At 44.7% G+C, this 19,022-nt stretch overlaps 2 protein-coding genes across 2 annotated transcripts; one reads left to right on the top strand and one right to left on the bottom strand.

Moving 5' to 3' along the window:
• Nucleotides 1-19: 19 nt before the first annotated feature.
• Nucleotides 20-5,251, bottom strand: ZGPAT (zinc finger CCCH-type and G-patch domain containing). Its single transcript, XM_069751071.1, has 7 exons — nucleotides 5,116-5,251; nucleotides 4,169-4,735; nucleotides 3,637-3,770; nucleotides 3,405-3,554; nucleotides 2,844-2,966; nucleotides 1,343-1,748; nucleotides 20-278 (listed from the first exon to the last, which is right to left on the bottom strand). Exons 1-7 carry the CDS (start codon nucleotides 5,160-5,162, stop codon nucleotides 140-142), a joined length of 1,566 nt encoding a protein of 521 aa, XP_069607172.1. The 5' UTR covers nucleotides 5,163-5,251; the 3' UTR covers nucleotides 20-139.
• A 132-nt stretch (nucleotides 5,252-5,383) lies between these two features.
• On the top strand, nucleotides 5,384-14,593 carry ARFRP1 (ARF related protein 1). Its single transcript, XM_069751073.1, has 8 exons — nucleotides 5,384-5,478; nucleotides 6,109-6,210; nucleotides 10,835-10,922; nucleotides 10,996-11,078; nucleotides 11,211-11,292; nucleotides 11,577-11,647; nucleotides 12,440-12,540; nucleotides 12,925-14,593. Exons 2-8 carry the CDS (start codon nucleotides 6,118-6,120, stop codon nucleotides 13,010-13,012), a joined length of 606 nt encoding a protein of 201 aa, XP_069607174.1. The 5' UTR covers nucleotides 5,384-5,478; nucleotides 6,109-6,117; the 3' UTR covers nucleotides 13,013-14,593.
• The last annotated feature ends 4,429 nt before the right edge of the window (nucleotides 14,594-19,022 follow it).

The following is a 19,022-nucleotide window of genomic DNA, read 5'->3' as shown; positions in this document are numbered from 1 at the left end:
AATTTCATGGAACGTTGCGTAAAAAAAAAAAAATATTTATTTTTTGTAAGTCTCAAAAACAAATGGGGAATATACATCATGTTACATAGGTCATACAGTCTCGCTGATCAATACAGGGGTATGTACATGGAGCGCCGGCTCAAAACTGCGTCATCTTCTTGTGCGTGTCCGCCTTCTTCTGCTCTCTCTGCAGACTCCTCTCCTGCTGCTGTAGGTCTGCGAGCTCAGAGCGAGCATTCGAGAGACGAGATTCCAGCTGCACGCTCACAACGCTGTCTCTGCGAGAGGGTGAAAAGCAAGAAAAAGGTGAAACAAGAGCCAGGCCCGTTGTATACATGTGCATAGAGGCTTGGCATCTCACCAGACGGCTGCAGCTGTTTCTTATGCATAGAGGCAGGGATTGTACGGACTCAGACAGAACATAGGGAAAATTCTAAGACTGCAATTTATCATTTGCGTTCTTTTAACTCACTTTGCTTTTTACTTTTGCTCTTTTGGTATTCGTTTTAGTTTTTTTTGTGTGCCAAATTCTTCAAAATGAATGCATTTTGAGTAAAGTCAAAACAGTTTTTTTATTTTTGGCTTTGACTTGTTTTGTTACCTTTCAGTGCAAAAAGTCACAAGGTTAGCAATATGGTGCCAAAATAACAGGCATACAAAAAAATAAATAAAAATCACGCTGAGGAGGTCTGCAGTACATTTTTTAGCCAGATTTTGTGACCCTTTCATAAAGTCTCACTTAATTAATCACCCGAAAACATCCAGAAACCCCAAACTGTGCTAACAATGGTAAATATAAAAACACAAGAAAAAAAAAACAAGACAAAGGTGAACAAATGAAGTAGACATTAAAAAAGGCGCAACATAAAAGAATTAGGAGAAAGTGAAACACTAGACAACAAATAAGGTGCAATTGCAATAATGAACCCGGGACCTATATTGTTCTAATATTCATTGGCACGACTCATCAAGAATGGGGATGTTGAGGCCGGTCTTGATGAGGCAGCACATGTACAGTCAGATGCTCCCGATTCATTAAGGGGCGCATGCAGAATCCGGAGTGTATGACAAGTGGGGTACACCTCCGTTACTGGACTAAGATTTCTGGCATAAGGAACATCACAGCTCATCATGACTTAGAGTCGTGCCCCCATTTTACCGCAACTGCACCCATTTAGGTAGAGCTGGGCAAAACTGTCATGAAACCGCCAACGGATGAATATTTTTGTCATTTTGCACACATCTGATCAGCTAAGAGTCATATAACGCTGCTGGGCTGTTCCTGCAGCTGCACACTCATTTATACTAGATGCACCAATGGACCCAAATCATTTTGGCTTACCTTCCCACGTTACGTGCCAAAGCCTCAGCCATCCTCCCGATCTCTCTCTGCTTCTGCTGGATCTTCTCCGTCGTCTGTGCTAGCGCAATGTTCAGAGCCCGCTTGCTGTCCTTACTGGCATTGTACACTTCCTTGCCTTTCCTCTCAATGCCGCTCTCTGCCGTCTGCTTAAGAGACGAATTGTGTTCCAGTTTCTCATTTAAAAAGTCAAAGATATTGCGGCGCGTATTGCCGCTCTGCTCAACTCTTGGTGCCTTGGACTGGCGCTTTTTCTTGGCTTTGGGAACAGGTCGCCCTCCTTTCTGCTTCCGCTGTTGAAATTCTAAGCATTGATCCAGAGATTTTCCTTTAGGTAAGACCACGGCCTGAACGGGCTCCACTCGCCCCTCTGAATTCTTTCCAAGACCTGAAAAATGCAGATAAAATATTTGATGACTGGGGCAGAGCTATACTCTCATAATAAGGGCTTAATGGGAATCTGTCAATAGGATTTTGCTACCCTATCTATGAACAGCATGATGTAGAGACAGAGACCCCTATCCAGTGATGTATTTCTTACTGGACAGCTTACTGCAGTTTTGTAAAAATCACTGGTTTCTCTGCTGCAGATCTACCTGTTCCACGAATGCTTATCTCTGTATAACCCCGCCCACTTATTCGATTGGCAACTTTCTGCCTATGCACAGTGCACACAGAAAACTGCCAATCAGTGGTGGGGCGGTGTTTTACAGAGCTCATGAATATGGAGGACTACATGGCAGCAGTTTACTAGTCATCTAGTGATAAAATCCCTGGTTTATCAGCAGATTATCCCAGGCTGGATTAATAGCAGAGGGTCCTCATGCACATGCTAGTGCTGCAGTGATGTCCTGACACTACAGAGGTGGTGTGTGCACACGGACATGAGCGTACAAGGCTAGAGCACTGGGGGATGCAAGGAGAAAAATAATACCATCTAGTAAGAGCCACCAGAAAGACGGTAAAATACCTATAGGTGTCTCATGATTCGGGCTCTCTGCCAGTCCTTAGGATGCTGTATTAGCTAAATATTACTCTATATGGTAATTTAGGTATACCCAAAGTAGGGCATTAAAAACAGACATTCCTTAAAAGTAGTTGTTTAGAGTTCTTAAATGGTAAAAAAATGCAAAGTGCTTGTACCAACAAGCAACTTTACAATTTACCTCTGTTAAAAAGTGATTTTTCATTTTAAAGTTTATAAATTGTTGCCAAAGTTATTGGCCCGCCTCAGAATGACCGGATACCTTGGAGGAACACGTGCCGCTTGCTCTGAAGCTAGTTGAATCCGAACAGACTGATTTTCCTTGTGCTGCTTTTCTGAACTGAAATTTCAGAAGCGCACCACCCAAGGCAACCTGGAAGCCGGGAGGCAGGGGAGCAGCACGCTCCTGAACGCAGAAGATTACAACACCCCTGTGACCTCTTAATCAGCCTTGCAAATAACATTCCGGATTATCAGACTCACCAAATAATCACCCACCTTTTCCTATCTCGTATCCCATACGCGCCATGAGCTTGGACCCGATCCCACGGGTATGAGCCTCCCATCCAGCAAATTCAGAGCTGCAGGGTGTAACGCCAACTTCTTCATTGTCCATGAGGACTACAGAACAGAGAAAGGTATCCATGAAACATGTGCAGAAGAGCAGAAATACAGAAGGGGTTTTCGAGATTCATGTAACCAATGCTAAATCATTGTATGATAGAAATTAGAATTGGCATTTCATGGTAATATCTCCGCTTGCTAACCATGAATACAACCATTATTCTCACATTCAGATACTGAAAACCTACAGCTATCCATTCCAGACCATCCTCTGTGAGCTGCAAGCATCGCCAGAAAACGTTTGTTACAATGTATCCATGACGGTAAAAGTTATTAGTCTGTAATCAAGGTTGTTTAGATAAAAGAGGACTTTCTTGACTGGATACAATTGTAACAAACCCTCTGCTGCACAAAGTATGAGACATGATGGGCCCAAGTATATTAGAAAGGTGCAGAACTTTACCCACTTACAGCGAAAGCCAACTTTACATTTACCTTTAGCATACCCAGAATCGTCCACGTCGTCCTCATCGGAGGATGAGCTGTCGCTCTCCCGCAGAGGCAGAATAATGGCGTCAGCCTCCAGAACCGCATCTTTCAGCAGCAGGGAGTCAAATTTCACCGTGTAAAAGTTGTCATCAATATCTGTAGAACGGGACCGGGGTGAACAGTCAGTGTGTGACCCACAGGACACAGAGAGGGGCAACGTGGCAGCTTCAGATTTTACCTATGATTCGTGCTGGGTACCAGATGCCATCCTCATGTTTGGCAAGGCAGGGAGTATCAATCCTAAGATTGCTGAGATCTGGTTCTTCGAAGACTCGGAGCTCGCTGACGGGCACAACCTGTCCATGAGAAAACCTGAGCACAATCGGAAAATGGTGACAGTGAAATTCCTCTGCACCACAAGATCCTCCACCCTTTACTTTCCTAAGCCAGTAACTTCTCTCCTGAAATACTCTGTGCTGCTGGAAGGGACTGCTCTCCACATGTATCATGACAGGGTTCTAACTACCATTGATGGACAGGTCACTACTGCTCACAAAATGAGCACAATCCTCTCCTGAAATACTCTGTGCTGTTTGGGGACCCTGCTTCCTCCATTATATATAGTCACCCTCAGTCTGTGGCCACCTATTTGTCTGTATTGCCCTCCTAACATTAGGATTCTGCTCCATCACAGTCAGACCTGACTTAATTATTAACTTATAAGAGAACGTGTCTCTCTTCTCCTTAAATACTCTGTGCAGCACATTCACCTGCAGTTTTCATTAAAGCGGCATTTTCCATCCAGAAAGTAAGGGCACGGTTTCATAGCCTTGTGTGTGGGGTAAAGGTACAGGACACGTACACCGGCACCTCCATTTTCCATGTGTTCTGAACCCACGACCATGGCATTGTGATATTCTAGGGTCCCCCATGTGCTGTAATAAGGGGCTTTTACTTTCATTCCACTGCTTTCTTCATCTTCCTCGTCTTCTTCCTCCTCAGAATTAGGATCTGTTGTCTCCAGAGGTTCACCTTCATTACTTAGCTCTCCGATCGCCTCTTTGAAGGCCTCGTACTCATCATCCTGAGACGATGAGGGTGGTGGCTCGCCGAGGGCTGACAGCAGGTTGGACTTCTGGACGGACAGCAGGCTGGACTCGGTCAGCTCTATGAGCTGCTGTAAGTCGCCCTGCAGCTGGAGGAGGTCCGCCCTCTGCGCCGGGTCCACGTCTCCGTGGAGGGTGAGCGTCACCTGCTCCAGCTGGGCCCTGTAGGTCTGTACAGCAGACACCAGACTCTCTTCATCCATGTTGTCCTGTGACAGACGGATCACAGAGCTGCAAACGGAAACATCAACATTAGCCGGGAAGATGCCATATAATGAGCGAGCGGGAAAAGACGCGTCCAGCGCCCACCATACGTTATATAAAACGCCTCAGGACGACCATGCCACATTGCATCCTGAATAGTGCACCCTGCAGTAACCTCCTATAACAAATGTCATGGTACAATCTCATCTGTGGCCCTTAGGGGCCACAGACATTCAGTAGTTAATCCTCCAAAGCAACTTCTTCACTACATTGACTCAAGGTGACACTAGCCTGCACATGCTGGGACTTCTAGTTCTACCCCAAGCCCTGACGACAGAAACTGCGTATTTTACACACTGAATACATAAATACAGCCCTCTAGGCTGATAAGCTGTTGTAAACCTTACCAGCCTCCTATAAAGACGCCATGACACCGGCTCGATGGCGTCACCATCAGCCATAGAGTTCTGCCCTGACATCGCCGCCGCCATTTTGGTGTAGCTCATTCGTCGTAGGCAGCTAGTTTCTCTGTTCTTACTAACGGGTTTGAGATATTGTTCTATAAAAGTTTTCGGTGAGGTCAAATGAGATGATTTTTTTTTAATAATGCAGAAAGGGGCTCTGGCGTTTCGTTTGCCACACACAAGATGGCCGCCACGTTTTGACAGGCGCATTTGGTATCCCATGATGCTGTGCAGGTCAGGACAACGGCGGAAGTTGTTGTTAGCCGACTTGAGGCCCGAGTAGTGGCGGGGGTGGATGGGGAGAAGGTGAGTTTGGGGGTTTTGTGAGGGGCACGGCTGGTGCTAGAGGGGGAACTTATTGCACTGTGCTGTCCTGGGGGGGGGGTTGCTTCTGTAACCAAAATGACTCCTGGGGAGGGGGCAGAAGTCTGCAAAAAGATATGGTCTCCAGATGGAGCCTCTGTAAATGCTGTGGGTACAGGTCAGGGGTCTAGTAGGGGGTTGCCCTGGGCTGAGGGTGTTTGTCCATATGGTACCAGTGGTGAGTTAGGATGAGGTTCTTTAAAGCCCCCCAAAAAAAACTGCAGTGTAAAGCATGGGGGGCCATGCAGTAGTCTAACCTCTGACCTAAGTACAGTCTATTTCAGACTTCGAAAGACAATGCAGCTAGGCTGGAGTCACTGATTACAGCTGCCCACTGAGCAGAGCTGCAGTGCAAATCATGGGGACAGGGCAGCTACCTAATGACCTAGAGAATGCAGTGCGGATCACTACACAATGAGAATGTGCATGTAGTAGAGGCCATAGCCGTGCCTAGGAGTGACGCCGGGGCTGTATGGATGGACAGACACTTTACCAGCACTTAGGGTAATAATTGAGATGACTTATCTTTTTCTTTTTACATAGGTATTTAACCCATTGTACTGCCTCCTACAGGTCACTATCATGTATACTCTGCTGTCCGGTCTTTATAAGTACATGTTCCAGAAGGATGAGTACTGTATCCTGATCCTGGGACTGGACAATGCTGGCAAGACGGTGAGTTTTGGGGCGACCGCAGCTTTTATGTAGTGTGATTTGTGCTATACCGGAGATGGCATCATAGTGACGGTGCCAGTGTGGGATAGCAGGGCTATAATATGAGAGGGACAGCTGTGGTTTGGATGTATTAGATCTGACAGTGCAGGGTGTCCAGAGATGTGCTTATGGTCTGGTACTAGGCTGGATTGGGAGGTGTATCCAGGTAGGTCAACTATGTGTGTAAAATATATATATATATATATATATATATATATATATATATATATATATATATCACACTAGATGGTGGCCAGATTCTAACGCATCGGGTATTCTAGAATATGCATGCCCGCGTAGTATATTGCACAGAGCCACATAGTATATTGCACAGAGCCACGTAGTATATTGCCCAGACACGTATGTAACAGGTTAAAAAAGACTTAGAATTAAGAATAAACATATACTCACCTTCCGAGGGGCCCCTTGTAGTACTGGCGCCTGTGTGTGGTGCACACACAGTAGCTTCTGGTCCCAGGGTTGGTATGAGCGCAGGACCTGTGATGACGTCGTGGTCACATGACTGTGATGTCATGGAAGGTCCTTCTCGCATAGCATCCTTGGCACCAGAGCCTGCCGCTTGCACTGCCGAGCACAGGGCGCGACGTCGGAGGGTGAGAATAACTTTTTTAAAATTATTATTATTATCTATAACATTAGATCTTTTTACTATTGATGCTGCATACACAAAAAGTTGGTCACACAGGGTTAATAGCTGCGTTAATGGAGTGTGTTACACCGCGGCATAACGCGGTCCATTAACGCTGCCATTAACTTTGTGTGAGGGCTGACTGGAGGGGAGTATGGAGGCACTGACTGCGGGGAGGAAGGAGCGGCCATTTTGCCGCCGGACTGTGCCCGTCGCTGAATGGTCGTGGGTGTTTTGCCACGACCAATCAGCGACTTGGATTTCCATGACACAGAGGCCGCGACCAATGAATATCCGGGACAGACAGAAAGGCAGAAGGACAGACGGAAGTGACCCTTAGACAATTATATAGTAGATATATATACTGTGTGTGTGTGTGTCTTGATAACTGCCAACTTCCATCTGTTGTCTATTCCATTTGCACAACAGCATGTGAAATTGATTGTCAGTGTTGCTTCCTAAGTGGACAGTTTGATGTCACAGAAGTTTGATTTACTTGTAGTTATATTCTGTTGTTTAAGTGTTCCCTTTATTTTTTCGAGCAGAGTGTATACTATATATATATATATATATATATATATATATATATATACAGTGGGGCAAAAAAGTATTTAGTCAGTCAGCAATAGTGCAAGTTACACCACTTAAAAAGATGAGAGGCGTCTGTAATTTACATCATAGGTAGACCTCAACTATGGGAGACAAACTGAGAGAAAAAAATCCAGAAAATCACGTTGTCTGTTTTTTTAACATTTTATTTGCATATAATGGTGGAAAATAAGTATTTGGTCAGAAACAAAATTTCATCTCAATACTTTGTAATATATCCTTTGTTGGCAATGACAGAGGTCAAACGTTTTCTGTAAGTCTTCACAAGGTTGCCACACACTGTTGTTGGTATGTTGGCCCATTCCTCCCTGCAGATCTCCTCTAGAGCAGTGAAGTTTTTGGCTTTTCGCTTGGCAACACGGACTTTCAACTCCCTCCAAAGGTTTTCTATAGGGTTGAGATCTGGAGACTGGCTAGGCCACTCCAGGACCTTGAAATGCTTCTTACGAAGCCACTCCTTTGTTGCCCTGGCGGTGTGCTTTGGATCATTGTCATGTTGAATGACCCAGCCACGTTTCATCTTCAATGCCCTTGCTGATGGAAGGAGGTTTGCACTCAAAATCTCACGATACATGGCCCCATTCATTCTTTCATGTACCCGGATCAGTCGTCCTGGCCCCTTTGCAGTGAAACAGCCCCAAAGGATGATGTTTCCACCACCATGCTTTACAGTAGGTATGGTGTTTGATGGATGCAACTCAGTATTCTTTTTCCTCCAAACACGACAAGTTGTGTTTCTACCAAACAGTTCCAGTTTGGTTTCATCAGACCATAGGACATTCTCCCAAAACTCCTCTGGATCATCCAAATGCTCTCTAGCAAACTTCAGACGGGCCCGGACATGTACTGGCTTAAGCAGTGGGACACGTCTGGCACTGCAGGATCTGAGTCCATGGTGGCGTAGTGTGTTACTTATGGTAGGCCTTGTTACATTGGTCCCAGCTCTCTGCAGTTCATTCACTAGGTCCCCCCGCGTGGTTCTGGGATTTTTGCTCACCGTTCTTGTGATAATTCTGACCCCACGGGGTGGGATTTTGCGTGGAGCCCCAGATCGAGGGAGATTATCAGTGGTCTTGTATGTCTTCCATTTTCTAATTATTGCTCCCACTGTTTATTTCTTCACTCCAAGCTGGTTGGCTATTGCAGATTCAGTCTTCCCAGCCTGGTGCAGGGCTACAATTTTGTTTCTGGTGTCCTTTGACAGCTCTTTGGTCTGCACCATAGTGGAGTTTGGAGTCAGACTGTTTGAGGGTGTGCACAGGTGTCTTTTTATACTGATAACAAGTTTAAACAGGTGCCATTACTACAGGTAATGAGTGGAGGAAAGAGGAGACTCTTAAAGAAGAAGTTACAGGTCTGTGAGAGCCAGAAATCTTGATTGTTTGTTTCTGACCAAATACTTATTTTCCACCATAAAATGCAAAAAAAAATGATAAAAAAACAGACAATGTGATTTTCTGGATTTTTTTTTCTCAGTTTGTCTCCCATAGTTGAGGTCTACCTGTGATATAAATTACAGACGCCTCTCATCTTTTTAAGTGGTGGAACTTGCACTATTGCTGACTGACTAAATACTTTTTTGCCCCACTGTATGTATATATATATATATATATATATATATATATATATATATATATATATATATATATATATATATATATATATATATATATATATATATATATATATAGTATACACTCTGCTCTAAAAAATAAAGGGAACACTTAAACAACAGAATATAACTACAAGTAAATCAAACTTCTGTGACATCAAACTGTCCACTTAGGAAGCAACACTGACAATCAATTTCACATGCTGTTGTGCAAATGGAATAGACAACAGATGGAAGTTGGCAGTTATCAAGACACACTCAACAAGGGAGTGGTTCTGCCGGTGGGGACCACAGACCACATCTCAGTACCAATGCTTTCTGGCTGATGTTTTGGTCACTTTTGAATGTTGGCTGTGCTTTCACGCTTGTGGTAGCATGAGACGGACTCTACAACCCACACAAATGGCTCAGGTAGTGCAGCTCATCCAGGATGGCACATCAATGCGAGCTGTGGCAAAGTTTGCTGTGTCTGTCAGCGTAGTGTCCAGAGGCTGGAGGCGCTACCAGGACAGGCAAGTACACCAGGAGATGTGGAGGGGGCCGTTAGAGGGCAACAACCCAGCAGCAGGACCGCTTCCTCAGCCTTTGTGCAAGGAGGAACAGGAGGAGCACTGCCAGAGCCCTGCAAAATGACCTCCAGCAGGCCACAAATGTGCATGTGTCTGCACAAACGGTTAGAAACCGACTCCATGAGGATGGTCTGAGTGCCCGACGTCCACAGATGGGGGTTGTGCTCACAGCCCAACACCGTGCAGGACGCTTGGCATTTGCCAGAGAACACCAGGATTGGTAAATTCGCCACTGGCGCCCTGTGCTCTTCACCGATGAAAGAAGGTTCACACTGAGCACGTGTGACAGAGTCTGGAGATGCCGTGGAGAGTGATCTGCTGCCTGACCAGTTTGGCAGTGGGTCAGTAATGGTGTGGGGTGGCATTTCTTTGGAGGGCTGCACAGCCCTCCATGTGCTCGCCAGAGGTAGTCTGACTGCCATTAGGTACAGAGATGAGATCCTCAGACCCCTTGTGAGACCATATGCTGTTGCGGTTGGCCCTGGGTTCCTCCTAATGCAGGACAATGCCAGACTTCATGTGGCTGGAGTTTGTCAGCAGTTCCTGCAAGATGATGGCATTGAGGCTATGGACTGGCCCGCCTGTTCCCCAGACCTGAATCTGATTGAACACATCTGGGACATCACGTCTCGCACCATCCACCAACGTCACGTTGCACCACAGACTGTCCAGGAGTTGGCAGATGCTTTAGTCCAGGTCTGGGAGGAGATCCCTCAGGAGACCATCCGCCGCCTCATCAGGAGCATGCCCAGACGTTGTAGGGAGGTCATACAGGCACGTGGAGGCCACACACACTACTGAGCATCATTTCCTTGTCTTGAGGCATTTCCACTGAAGTTGGATCAGCCTGTAATTTGATTTTCCACTTTGATTTTGAGTATCATTCCAAATCCAGACCTCCATTGGATATTCATTTTGATTTACATTGATCATTTTTATGTTTTATTCTCAACACATTCCACTAGGTAATAAATAAAGATGTGCAACTGAAATATTTAGTGATATCTAGGATGTGGTACTCTATTGTTCCCTTTATTTTTATATATAAATTTTATATGTGCCAGTGATTTGGGTATATCTGAAGTGCCCAGTATATTATGGGACTGCGGCCAATGGATATTCACAGTTCAACATCTTTTCTTCCAGACGTTTTTAGAACAGACGAAAATTCGATTCTGCCGCAACTACAAGGGGATGAACCTCAACAAGATCACAACGACCGTGGGCCTGAACAGTGAGTAGAGTAAATATATAGGATGGGGACGTGTTGTTGTGGATGTGCGGTGCTGTTACCCTCTCATCCATAGTTGGCACCATTGACGTGGGAAAAGTCCGGCTGATGTTCTGGGACCTCGGGGGGCAGGAGGAGCTCCAATCTTTATGGGATAAGGTGAGACGCACAACACTAATCTCTGGACCTGAGTAGTAGCTGCAGACCTGGAAAGTACTAAGTTACAAGTGGAGCAACTATCTCAATGTACGCTCTTGTAGTATTTTTCTATATATTTTTTTCTCTCTCCAGTATTACGCAGAGTCCCATGGAGTTATATATGTGATTGATTCCACCGATGAGATGCGCCTATCGGAGTCCAAACATGCTTTCGGTAAGTCCATAGAAAATGTCACCCCTCGCTGATGTTGCGTAGTTCAGAATGTATCATGTATATTCCTGTGTTCTAGAGCTTTGTAGGATAGAAAATAAAGGCTGTTCCATCTGCTGTCATAACTCGTTAATGGATTTTGAGAAGGATCAGTTTCGTGTATTATTAATATAAAATATATATATATATATATATATATATATATATATATATATATATATATATATATATATATATATATATATATATATATATATATATATATAATTTTTTTTTTTTTTTTGTAGAGAAGATGATCAGCAGTGAAGCTCTGGAAGGTGTGCCCATCCTGGTCTTGGCAAACAAACAAGATGTGGAGGTATTCTGAGGAGGGCGACCTCTATTCTGTTGACGTATATCTCTTATTGCCTGGTAAATATAACTCTGAATCTCCAGTCTTATGGGCCACCATGATGAACATATAACTAAATCAAAACTCCATGGTAAGGTCAAAGCTTTATGGCTTTTGCATCCTCCTGACACTTGCATTTAAAGGGAATCTGCCAGCAGGTTTTTGCTATTTAATCTGAGAGCAGCATGTAGAGGCAAAGACCCTGTTTCCAGGGATGTGTCACTTACTAGGCTGTGTGATGTAGTTTCTATACAATCAGTGTTTTATCAGCAGGTGATTATCACTGCAGGACTAAGTGTCTCATGCAATATAGTCCAGCTAATCTGTATAACCCCACCCCATCCATTGATTGACAGCTTGCTGACAATGCACATTGTATGCAGGAAGCTGCCAATCAGAGCTGTGGGCAGGGTTATACAGAGATCAGCATTCATAGCACTGCTACATCTACAGCAGATATAACAGGGATTCCATCAAAACTGCACCAAGCAGCCCAGTAAGTGATGTCACTGGAATAAGCATCTCAGCCCATACATCATGCTGCTCTCAGATTCTATAGCAAAAACCTGCTGAGAGATTCCCTTTAAAATATCATTATTTATGCTTGCCACTAGTGGGTGCTATAACCTAACCTAAAATGCCACTTCTAGTGTGATCAGCTTAGATGTGAATTAGTGTCAAGTTTAATAAGTACCCTGACCATCGGGGTTCCTATTAGGGTGGTACCGCAGATATTAAATAAAACTTCCTGTCCTTTAGGGTTGTCTCTCCATTCCTGATATCAAGACGGCCTTCAGTGACTGCATTAATAAGATTGGGAAGAGGGATTGCCTGACCCAGGCCTGTTCTGCCCTATCCGGGTAAGGTTTGGATGCAGTGATGGTTGCGTTTTTTAATTATTTTACACCATTTGGTCAGTATGTTTTTTGTAATCCATAGTACGGTGTCCCACAGAAAGTGTCATAAATCTGTATGCAATTGTTGTGGATTACATATGTACGTTGTGTATTTTGATTTCTGCTGCTTTTCATCAGTCTTCCAGTTTTGAGTGCATCATTTTTATGCTCCAGTCACATCCAGAGCAGCATTGTTTTTTGCATTTCTCTGTTATGACAGCCAATAGGATTGTAAATGCAGCTCTGGATGGGAACATTGTATAAGATGCGACGTCTGGTGCGATTATGGTCCCCAAACAGTTGTCCTTTTAATAATTATCCTGAGAGCACCTCTCTTTGTTCTTGCAGGAGGGGAGTGAATGAAGGAGTAGAATGGATGGTAAAATGCGTCATGAGAAACATTCATCGCCCTCCCAGACAGAAGGACATCACATAGAGACATCTATACCAGCAGCAAGTGACCGATATGATGATGATGATCAGAGCTGTAAATGCCCATCCAGCAGACTGGAATATGTGTGTGTATATATACTCCTCCAGAAAGATGTGTAGATAATTTATATAGAGATCTATTTATGTCCTTCCTTCCTACAAACTCCTCTTCAGTTCGGGTGATGTAATCAGTATGGTGACAGTCTCGGTATAATTGCGCCTTTGTTTTGGCTGCACGTGACCAAAGAGGAAGTTGCTGTATACTGGTGGCTGCCTGTGGGGGAAGATTCCATGTACTTGTGACTGCCACTGTAAAAAAAAAATTAATTTACTGGCAGCTGCCACTAGAGGGAGTATTTGTGTTACCGGTGACTGCCACTAGGAGGAGCACTTCATCGTTTCTTTTTATTTTGCCTGTAGCATTACTTAAGTGCATAGACTTCTATGTACTATAACTAAAAAGGTTGTCCAGTGAAAAACAAGTTATCACCCATTGATCAGTAGGGGTCCAGCCATTGGAACCCACTCCGATCTGCAGAACAGGAACTTTAACACTCTTTGGAGTGCAGCGGCATGGCGTATAATCAACCTCAGCCCCATTCATTTTCTATGGGACTGCCATGGAGAATGAATGGAGGAAGGGTTATTGTGTCTCTTTCCCTTCATTTTGTTACGTGGGATATATATGTATCTGACAATCAGTGCTGTTCCCTTTGGTCAAGCACCCATCAGTAAGCAAGTGATCACTGGACAACCCCTTTAATAACTACATTTTTTGTGTCTGGGCCACTTAGACAGCCGTATGTGTAAACCAATATTCTTGGGCATACATTTGGGGCCCAATTCAACATTTGCAGCTTTTTTTAATCATTTTTTTTCTTGTATTTAGTTGCCGTTTTTTTTTTTTCCCTCCAAATTCTTCACAATGGCACACCTGGTTCTTAAATTTGTGCACATAATAAAAAATGTGCTTTATTATTTGATAATTTTTAGCATGTTTTGCTAAATTGGTGCTAACTTTAAGCAAAATTGTAAGACTTACATAAAATTACTTCAGGGGGAAACTGAAGTACAGTGCAACATTTTTGAAACTTCTTAAAAGACTCAATGGATGAGCCCAAAACTCCACCAATAGTAACAAACAATAAGAAAAAAAAAACAGAAATAAAAATGGCAAAAAAAGGCAAGAATTAAAAATGGGTGAAAAATACAGAAAATTGGTCAAAAAGGCACAAATGCAGTAATTGGGTCCTTAGTTCTTTGTGTACACTGGTTATGAAATATCTAATTGTGCAGCACTGAATTAGTTAAAAGAAATTTGTAAGGTAAGAAAAATATTCTTTCCTCCAGAAACAGCACAACCATAGGTTTTGTCTATTATTGCTGCTCAGCCCTATTCACGTAGTGGCGCTATGTCTACGATATGGCAGCCATGTTTTTCTCATCTCTTGCAATCCCTTTAATTAACGGGGCGCTCAGGAATACTGGTTTCACTATTTATTTTTTTTCTGGCTTATTGTTGGGATTCATTGATCAGATCTAGTACACTGACCACAAAAATAAATTGTTTTCTTTTGGACAGTCAGCTGAGGGTGATAGTGTGTCTGGATTTTTTCTTTCTTCTTAAATTTCTATAAAATTGACATTCCTTTTTTTTTTTTTTAACTAATTTTTGAGATTTGTGAAAAAATGACAAATAACATATACAGAAACAACATACGCATGAAGTTTGTATGGCTAAGTAAAACCCCATGAAACCTTTAACGATGGGAGTGCATAAACAGCCGAGATCCAGCAGACAACTACCGGCAAACGCATAACATAAGCAATCCACTTAATACTAGATGATATTACCCAGCCATGTTCAATCTATAACATAACCAAGGACTGACAAAAACACAATCACACAGGAAGAATGAGGAAATGGAGAGAAGTGTACAAGAATTATCCATTGTATTGAGCCCAAAAATAATCCCAGGGCACCCAAATTGGCTCAAATAGTTCAACCCCTGCACTGAGGACCATCGTCATATATATTCCATGCTCCTAGTACTGTCACCTGTTTGGCATTAATTTTACCATCAGTGAATAATATTTACAGGGCCAAATACAGTTTCCTATATTAAATGGTTTTGATCAAGTTTGAACATTATCATATGCACTGAATAGAGGATCACTTCCGATCACTGGGGGTATGACCACCATGGCCCCCACCGAGGCTCTGAAGAGTGTTGGCTGAAGGTAGCAGAGGTCGGTCATGCGCACTCTCTATGTATTCTAGTAGGACTGCTCTGCTGGGCGATCTCCGCCACTCTCGGTAAGGAAGAATGGACTGGTAGTGCGGATAATCTGTTTTTTTTTTTAATTCATAAACTGCTCAGCATAGCCAAACAAAAAGAGTATTGTGGCAGATAGAAAACAAAGTAAATAGTCCATACAGTAGTGTGAGGTCGCCCGCTCAGGTTTAGTGTCCAGCTCTTGAGTCCTTTAGCAAACACAAGCAATACTGGAGGTCTACACACCTCAGTGTTAAGGTACCTTCACACTGAACAACTTAACAACGATATCGCTAGCGATCCGTGACGTTGCAGCGTCCTGGATAGCGATATCGTTGTGTTTGACACGCAGCAGCGATCTGGATCCTGCTGTGACATCGTTGGTCGGAGCAGAAAGGCCAGAACTTTATTTCTCTAGTCACCTTCCACAACGGCATATGGAGGTTGTCTCTTTGCCCTAATGGGGAACAGGAAACACAGAGAGGTTTAAAAGGACCTCCCACCTGCCAGTGTCTTTCCTGATCCCCATGGGACAGGGAGAGGTCTCCAGGTGCTGTTGTGGCCGGCGACTGCGGTACCTTTGTGCAGGCTCTGCCTGTTGTAGCCGGGTAGCTGATGGTCGCGCTCCGCCTCCTCCCCTGCTGCTCCCTTCGTCCTGCTATGCAGGTGCCTCAGGGACCCCCTCCCGGCCTTCCCGCGCCCCCACGAGGGCAAAGCAGGCCTGGGATCCCTCGCCGGGCTCCTCCATGAGCTGCTCGGCGTTCTCCCCCTCCATTGCCGGCTCGGCGTTCCGGATGTGACGTCGGCGGTCTCGCGCGTCACTTCCGGTCCTTCGTTCTCCTGGAGGCCGCTTCTTCCGGGTTCGCCGGCCGGCGTGTCGGACTGATGGCGTCCCCTCACATGGATCCCGGAGGGGGAGGGGGAACTGTTGATTGCTGGAGGCAGATGCGGACAGCGTTCTTAAACCCTGCTGAACCACCACTGAGGTAAGACTATTTTTCCCAGTATGGATGGTTCCTTGTGCCCTGCATCTGCGGAGCCCAGCGCTACCCCTGCTACAGTAAGTGTTTTGCAGGGATAGGATCCGGGAGGTAGTACCTATAGGGGGTTTAATGTCCTCACTCCCCTCTCCCTTGTCATTTCAGGGAGAGAAGTCTGCCCCTAAAGCCGCTATTAAAAAGAAGTGCCCAGTCTGTTCTACTAAATTCCCTCTTAACTGGGACAAAAGACTCTGCCAGCCATGTACTGACAAGATTGTAAAAGCTGAGCAACCATCTCTGCTGGATGAAATTCGCTCCTTAGTAAAACAGGAGGTGCAATCTTCGTTAGCAGCTTTTACTACTCCTCCTCCACCTCCGCCACGACATTCCCCAGCTAAAAAGAGAAAAATTCAGGTGGTCGAATCGGACTCTGATTCAGACCTCTCCCATACTTCATCTGTGGGCTGGGAAGATCCTGTATCACCTAAAGCTGAGGTCAGGAAATACCTCTTTTCCTCAGATTATATTGAGGATTTAGTATCTGCTGTCCGTAATACTATGGGCCTAGAAGAGGAATATGAACCACAGTCCGTACAGGATCAGATGTTTGGTGGACTCAGATCGGAGAAGAGAGTGGGGTTCCCGGTGCACGCTAACATCGTTAGTATGATTAATCAGGAATGGGAACAGCCTGAGAAACGCCTCACTACCCCTGCAGAAATGAAGCACAGATTTCCTCTAGAGGGTGAAGTAATCAAATTGGACATTCCAAAGGTTGATGTGCAGGTAGCTAGAGTCGCCAAAAGAACAGCACTCCCTTTTGAGGATTCTTCACAATTAAAGGATCCTATGGACAGAAAGATTGAAAGTCTCCTAAAGAAATCTTGGGAAACTTCTACGTCTATCCTTAAGGCCAATGTCGCTTCCACTTGTGTTGCCAGGGCCCTCTCCTGCTGGTTGGAGAAATTAGAGTCTCATATATCTCAGGGTACCCCGAGAGGTGAGTTATTAGATTCACTTCCCATCCTGCAAAGAGCCTCTGGGTTTCTGGCTGACGCTTCTCTAGAATCTGTTAGAGTGGCTGCCAGATCTCTCGTACTCTCCAACTCTGCTAGAAGAGCCCTCTGGCTTAAAATATGGAGCGGTGATATCACCTCAAAGGCCAAGTTGTGTGCTATACCCTTTAAGGGAGATTATGTTTTCGGTCCGGCCTTAGACGATATTCTTGACAAGGCTACTGACAAGAAAAAGGCACTCCCGGAGCAAAAACAACCGAGAAAACGTTTTTTTCGTGCCCCACAGTCTCAGCCCCCTCAAAGAGGGAAAGGCAAAACCGGCAGGTGGAGTTACGCAAAGGGTAGAGGGAAAAATATTTTTGTCCCCCAGCAGCAGCAGCAACAGTCCCAACAGGACAAGCAATGACTCCGACCCGGTAGGGGGGAGACTCTCGAAATATGTGGGTCAGTGGGAAAATATCACCAGTTCCCACTGGGTCCTCAATGTCATCAAGGAGGGCCTATTAATAGAGTTAATTTCTTCCCCCCCTCAGGGTCTAAAAATTACTACCCTTCCGACTTCAAGAGATCACAGTTTATTGACGTTAGGTCTCGGGGATCTTATGAAATCAAATGTGATCTCCCCAGTTCCACTTTTGGAACAGGGAAAAGGACATTATTCCCGGCTGTTCTTAGTACCCAAACCCTCAGGGGATGTAAGAATTATTATAAACCTAAAAGGTCTAAACCAACATGTGAAATATCGCAAGTTCAAGATGGAGTCTGTAAGATCTGCAATTCCTCTGATAGGACATCACTCCTTTATGGCAACCATCGACCTAAAGGATGCATATTTTCACATCCCTATCCACCCGAGACACAGAAAATACCTCAGGTTTGCGATACAGGGGAGTCATCGTGTGGAGCACTATCAGTTTGGAGTCCTTCCCTTCGGCATTTCCTCAGCACCAAGAGTATTCTCCAAGATCATGGCAGAGGCAGTGTCATTTATCCGGAGCCAAGGTGTCTGTATAGTGCCCTACCTGGACGATCTCCTGATAGTAGCCCCCACCAAGATGACCCCTGATGTCCCATGTGTCAACCACTTTGGAGATATTGAAGTCTCTGGGTTGGATTCCAAATATGAAGAAATCACAGCTTCAACCCTCAAAAACCAGAAAGTTCTTGGGTGTGGTTCTGGACTCAGCAAAACAGATGTCCTTTCTCCCAGACGATCACAGGCTACCATTAGTAGCAAAAGTCAGAAGATTCAAGGAGACGAGATTTCCTACTCTTCGGGAGGGAATGTCTCTCTTAGGCTCCATGACAGCCTGCATACAATCAGTGGCTTGGGCTCAAGCTCACTCGAGAATTCTTCAAACCCACATACTAGACAGATGGGATGGTCGTCCTGCCACTCTAATAAAAAGGATTCACACCCGGTCGAGTGAAAGCATCCTTAACATGGTGGATGAATTCCACAAACCTCCTGAAAGGTGTAAGTTGGATTCAGCTTCCGCTAGTCACAATCAAGACAGATGCCAGCAGGAGGGGCTGGGGAGCCATAATAAATCATGTTCCTTACCAAGGTCTTTGGAACCAGTCAATCAGCAACAAATCGTCAAATTTCAGAGAACTCAAAGCTGTGGAAGAGGCCCTGTTGGCAGCAAGCCGTCAGATTTCTGGTCAACATGTCCAGATCTATTCAGACAATATGACCACGGTGGCTCATATCAAGCACCAGGGCAGTACAAAAATCCTCA

This window comes from Ranitomeya imitator, chromosome 2 (assembly GCF_032444005.1).
Source record: "Ranitomeya imitator isolate aRanImi1 chromosome 2, aRanImi1.pri, whole genome shotgun sequence".
NCBI classification, from domain to species: Eukaryota; Metazoa; Chordata; class Amphibia; order Anura; family Dendrobatidae; genus Ranitomeya; species Ranitomeya imitator.
This window is presented reverse-complemented; position numbering and strand designations above follow the sequence as displayed.

Coding starts and splice junctions, on each gene's coding strand:
- ZGPAT (XM_069751071.1), bottom strand. CDS start 5,162: ATGGTGACGCCATCGAGCCGGTGTCATGGCGTCTTTATAGGAGGCTG. Junction 3,771..4,168: donor CGCTTTAATGAAAACTGCAG/GTGAATGTGCTG, acceptor GATTGTGCTCAG/GTTTTCTCATGGACAGGTTG. Junction 3,555..3,636: donor GTACCCAGCACGAATCATAG/GTAAAATCTGAA, acceptor CCCGTTCTACAG/ATATTGATGACAACTTTTAC.
- ARFRP1 (XM_069751073.1), top strand. CDS start 6,118: ATGTATACTCTGCTGTCCGGTCTTTATAAGTACATGTTCCAGAAGGAT. Junction 6,211..10,834: donor TGGACAATGCTGGCAAGACG/GTGAGTTTTGGG, acceptor CTTTTCTTCCAG/ACGTTTTTAGAACAGACGAA. Junction 11,648..12,439: donor CAAACAAACAAGATGTGGAG/GTATTCTGAGGA, acceptor CCTGTCCTTTAG/GGTTGTCTCTCCATTCCTGA.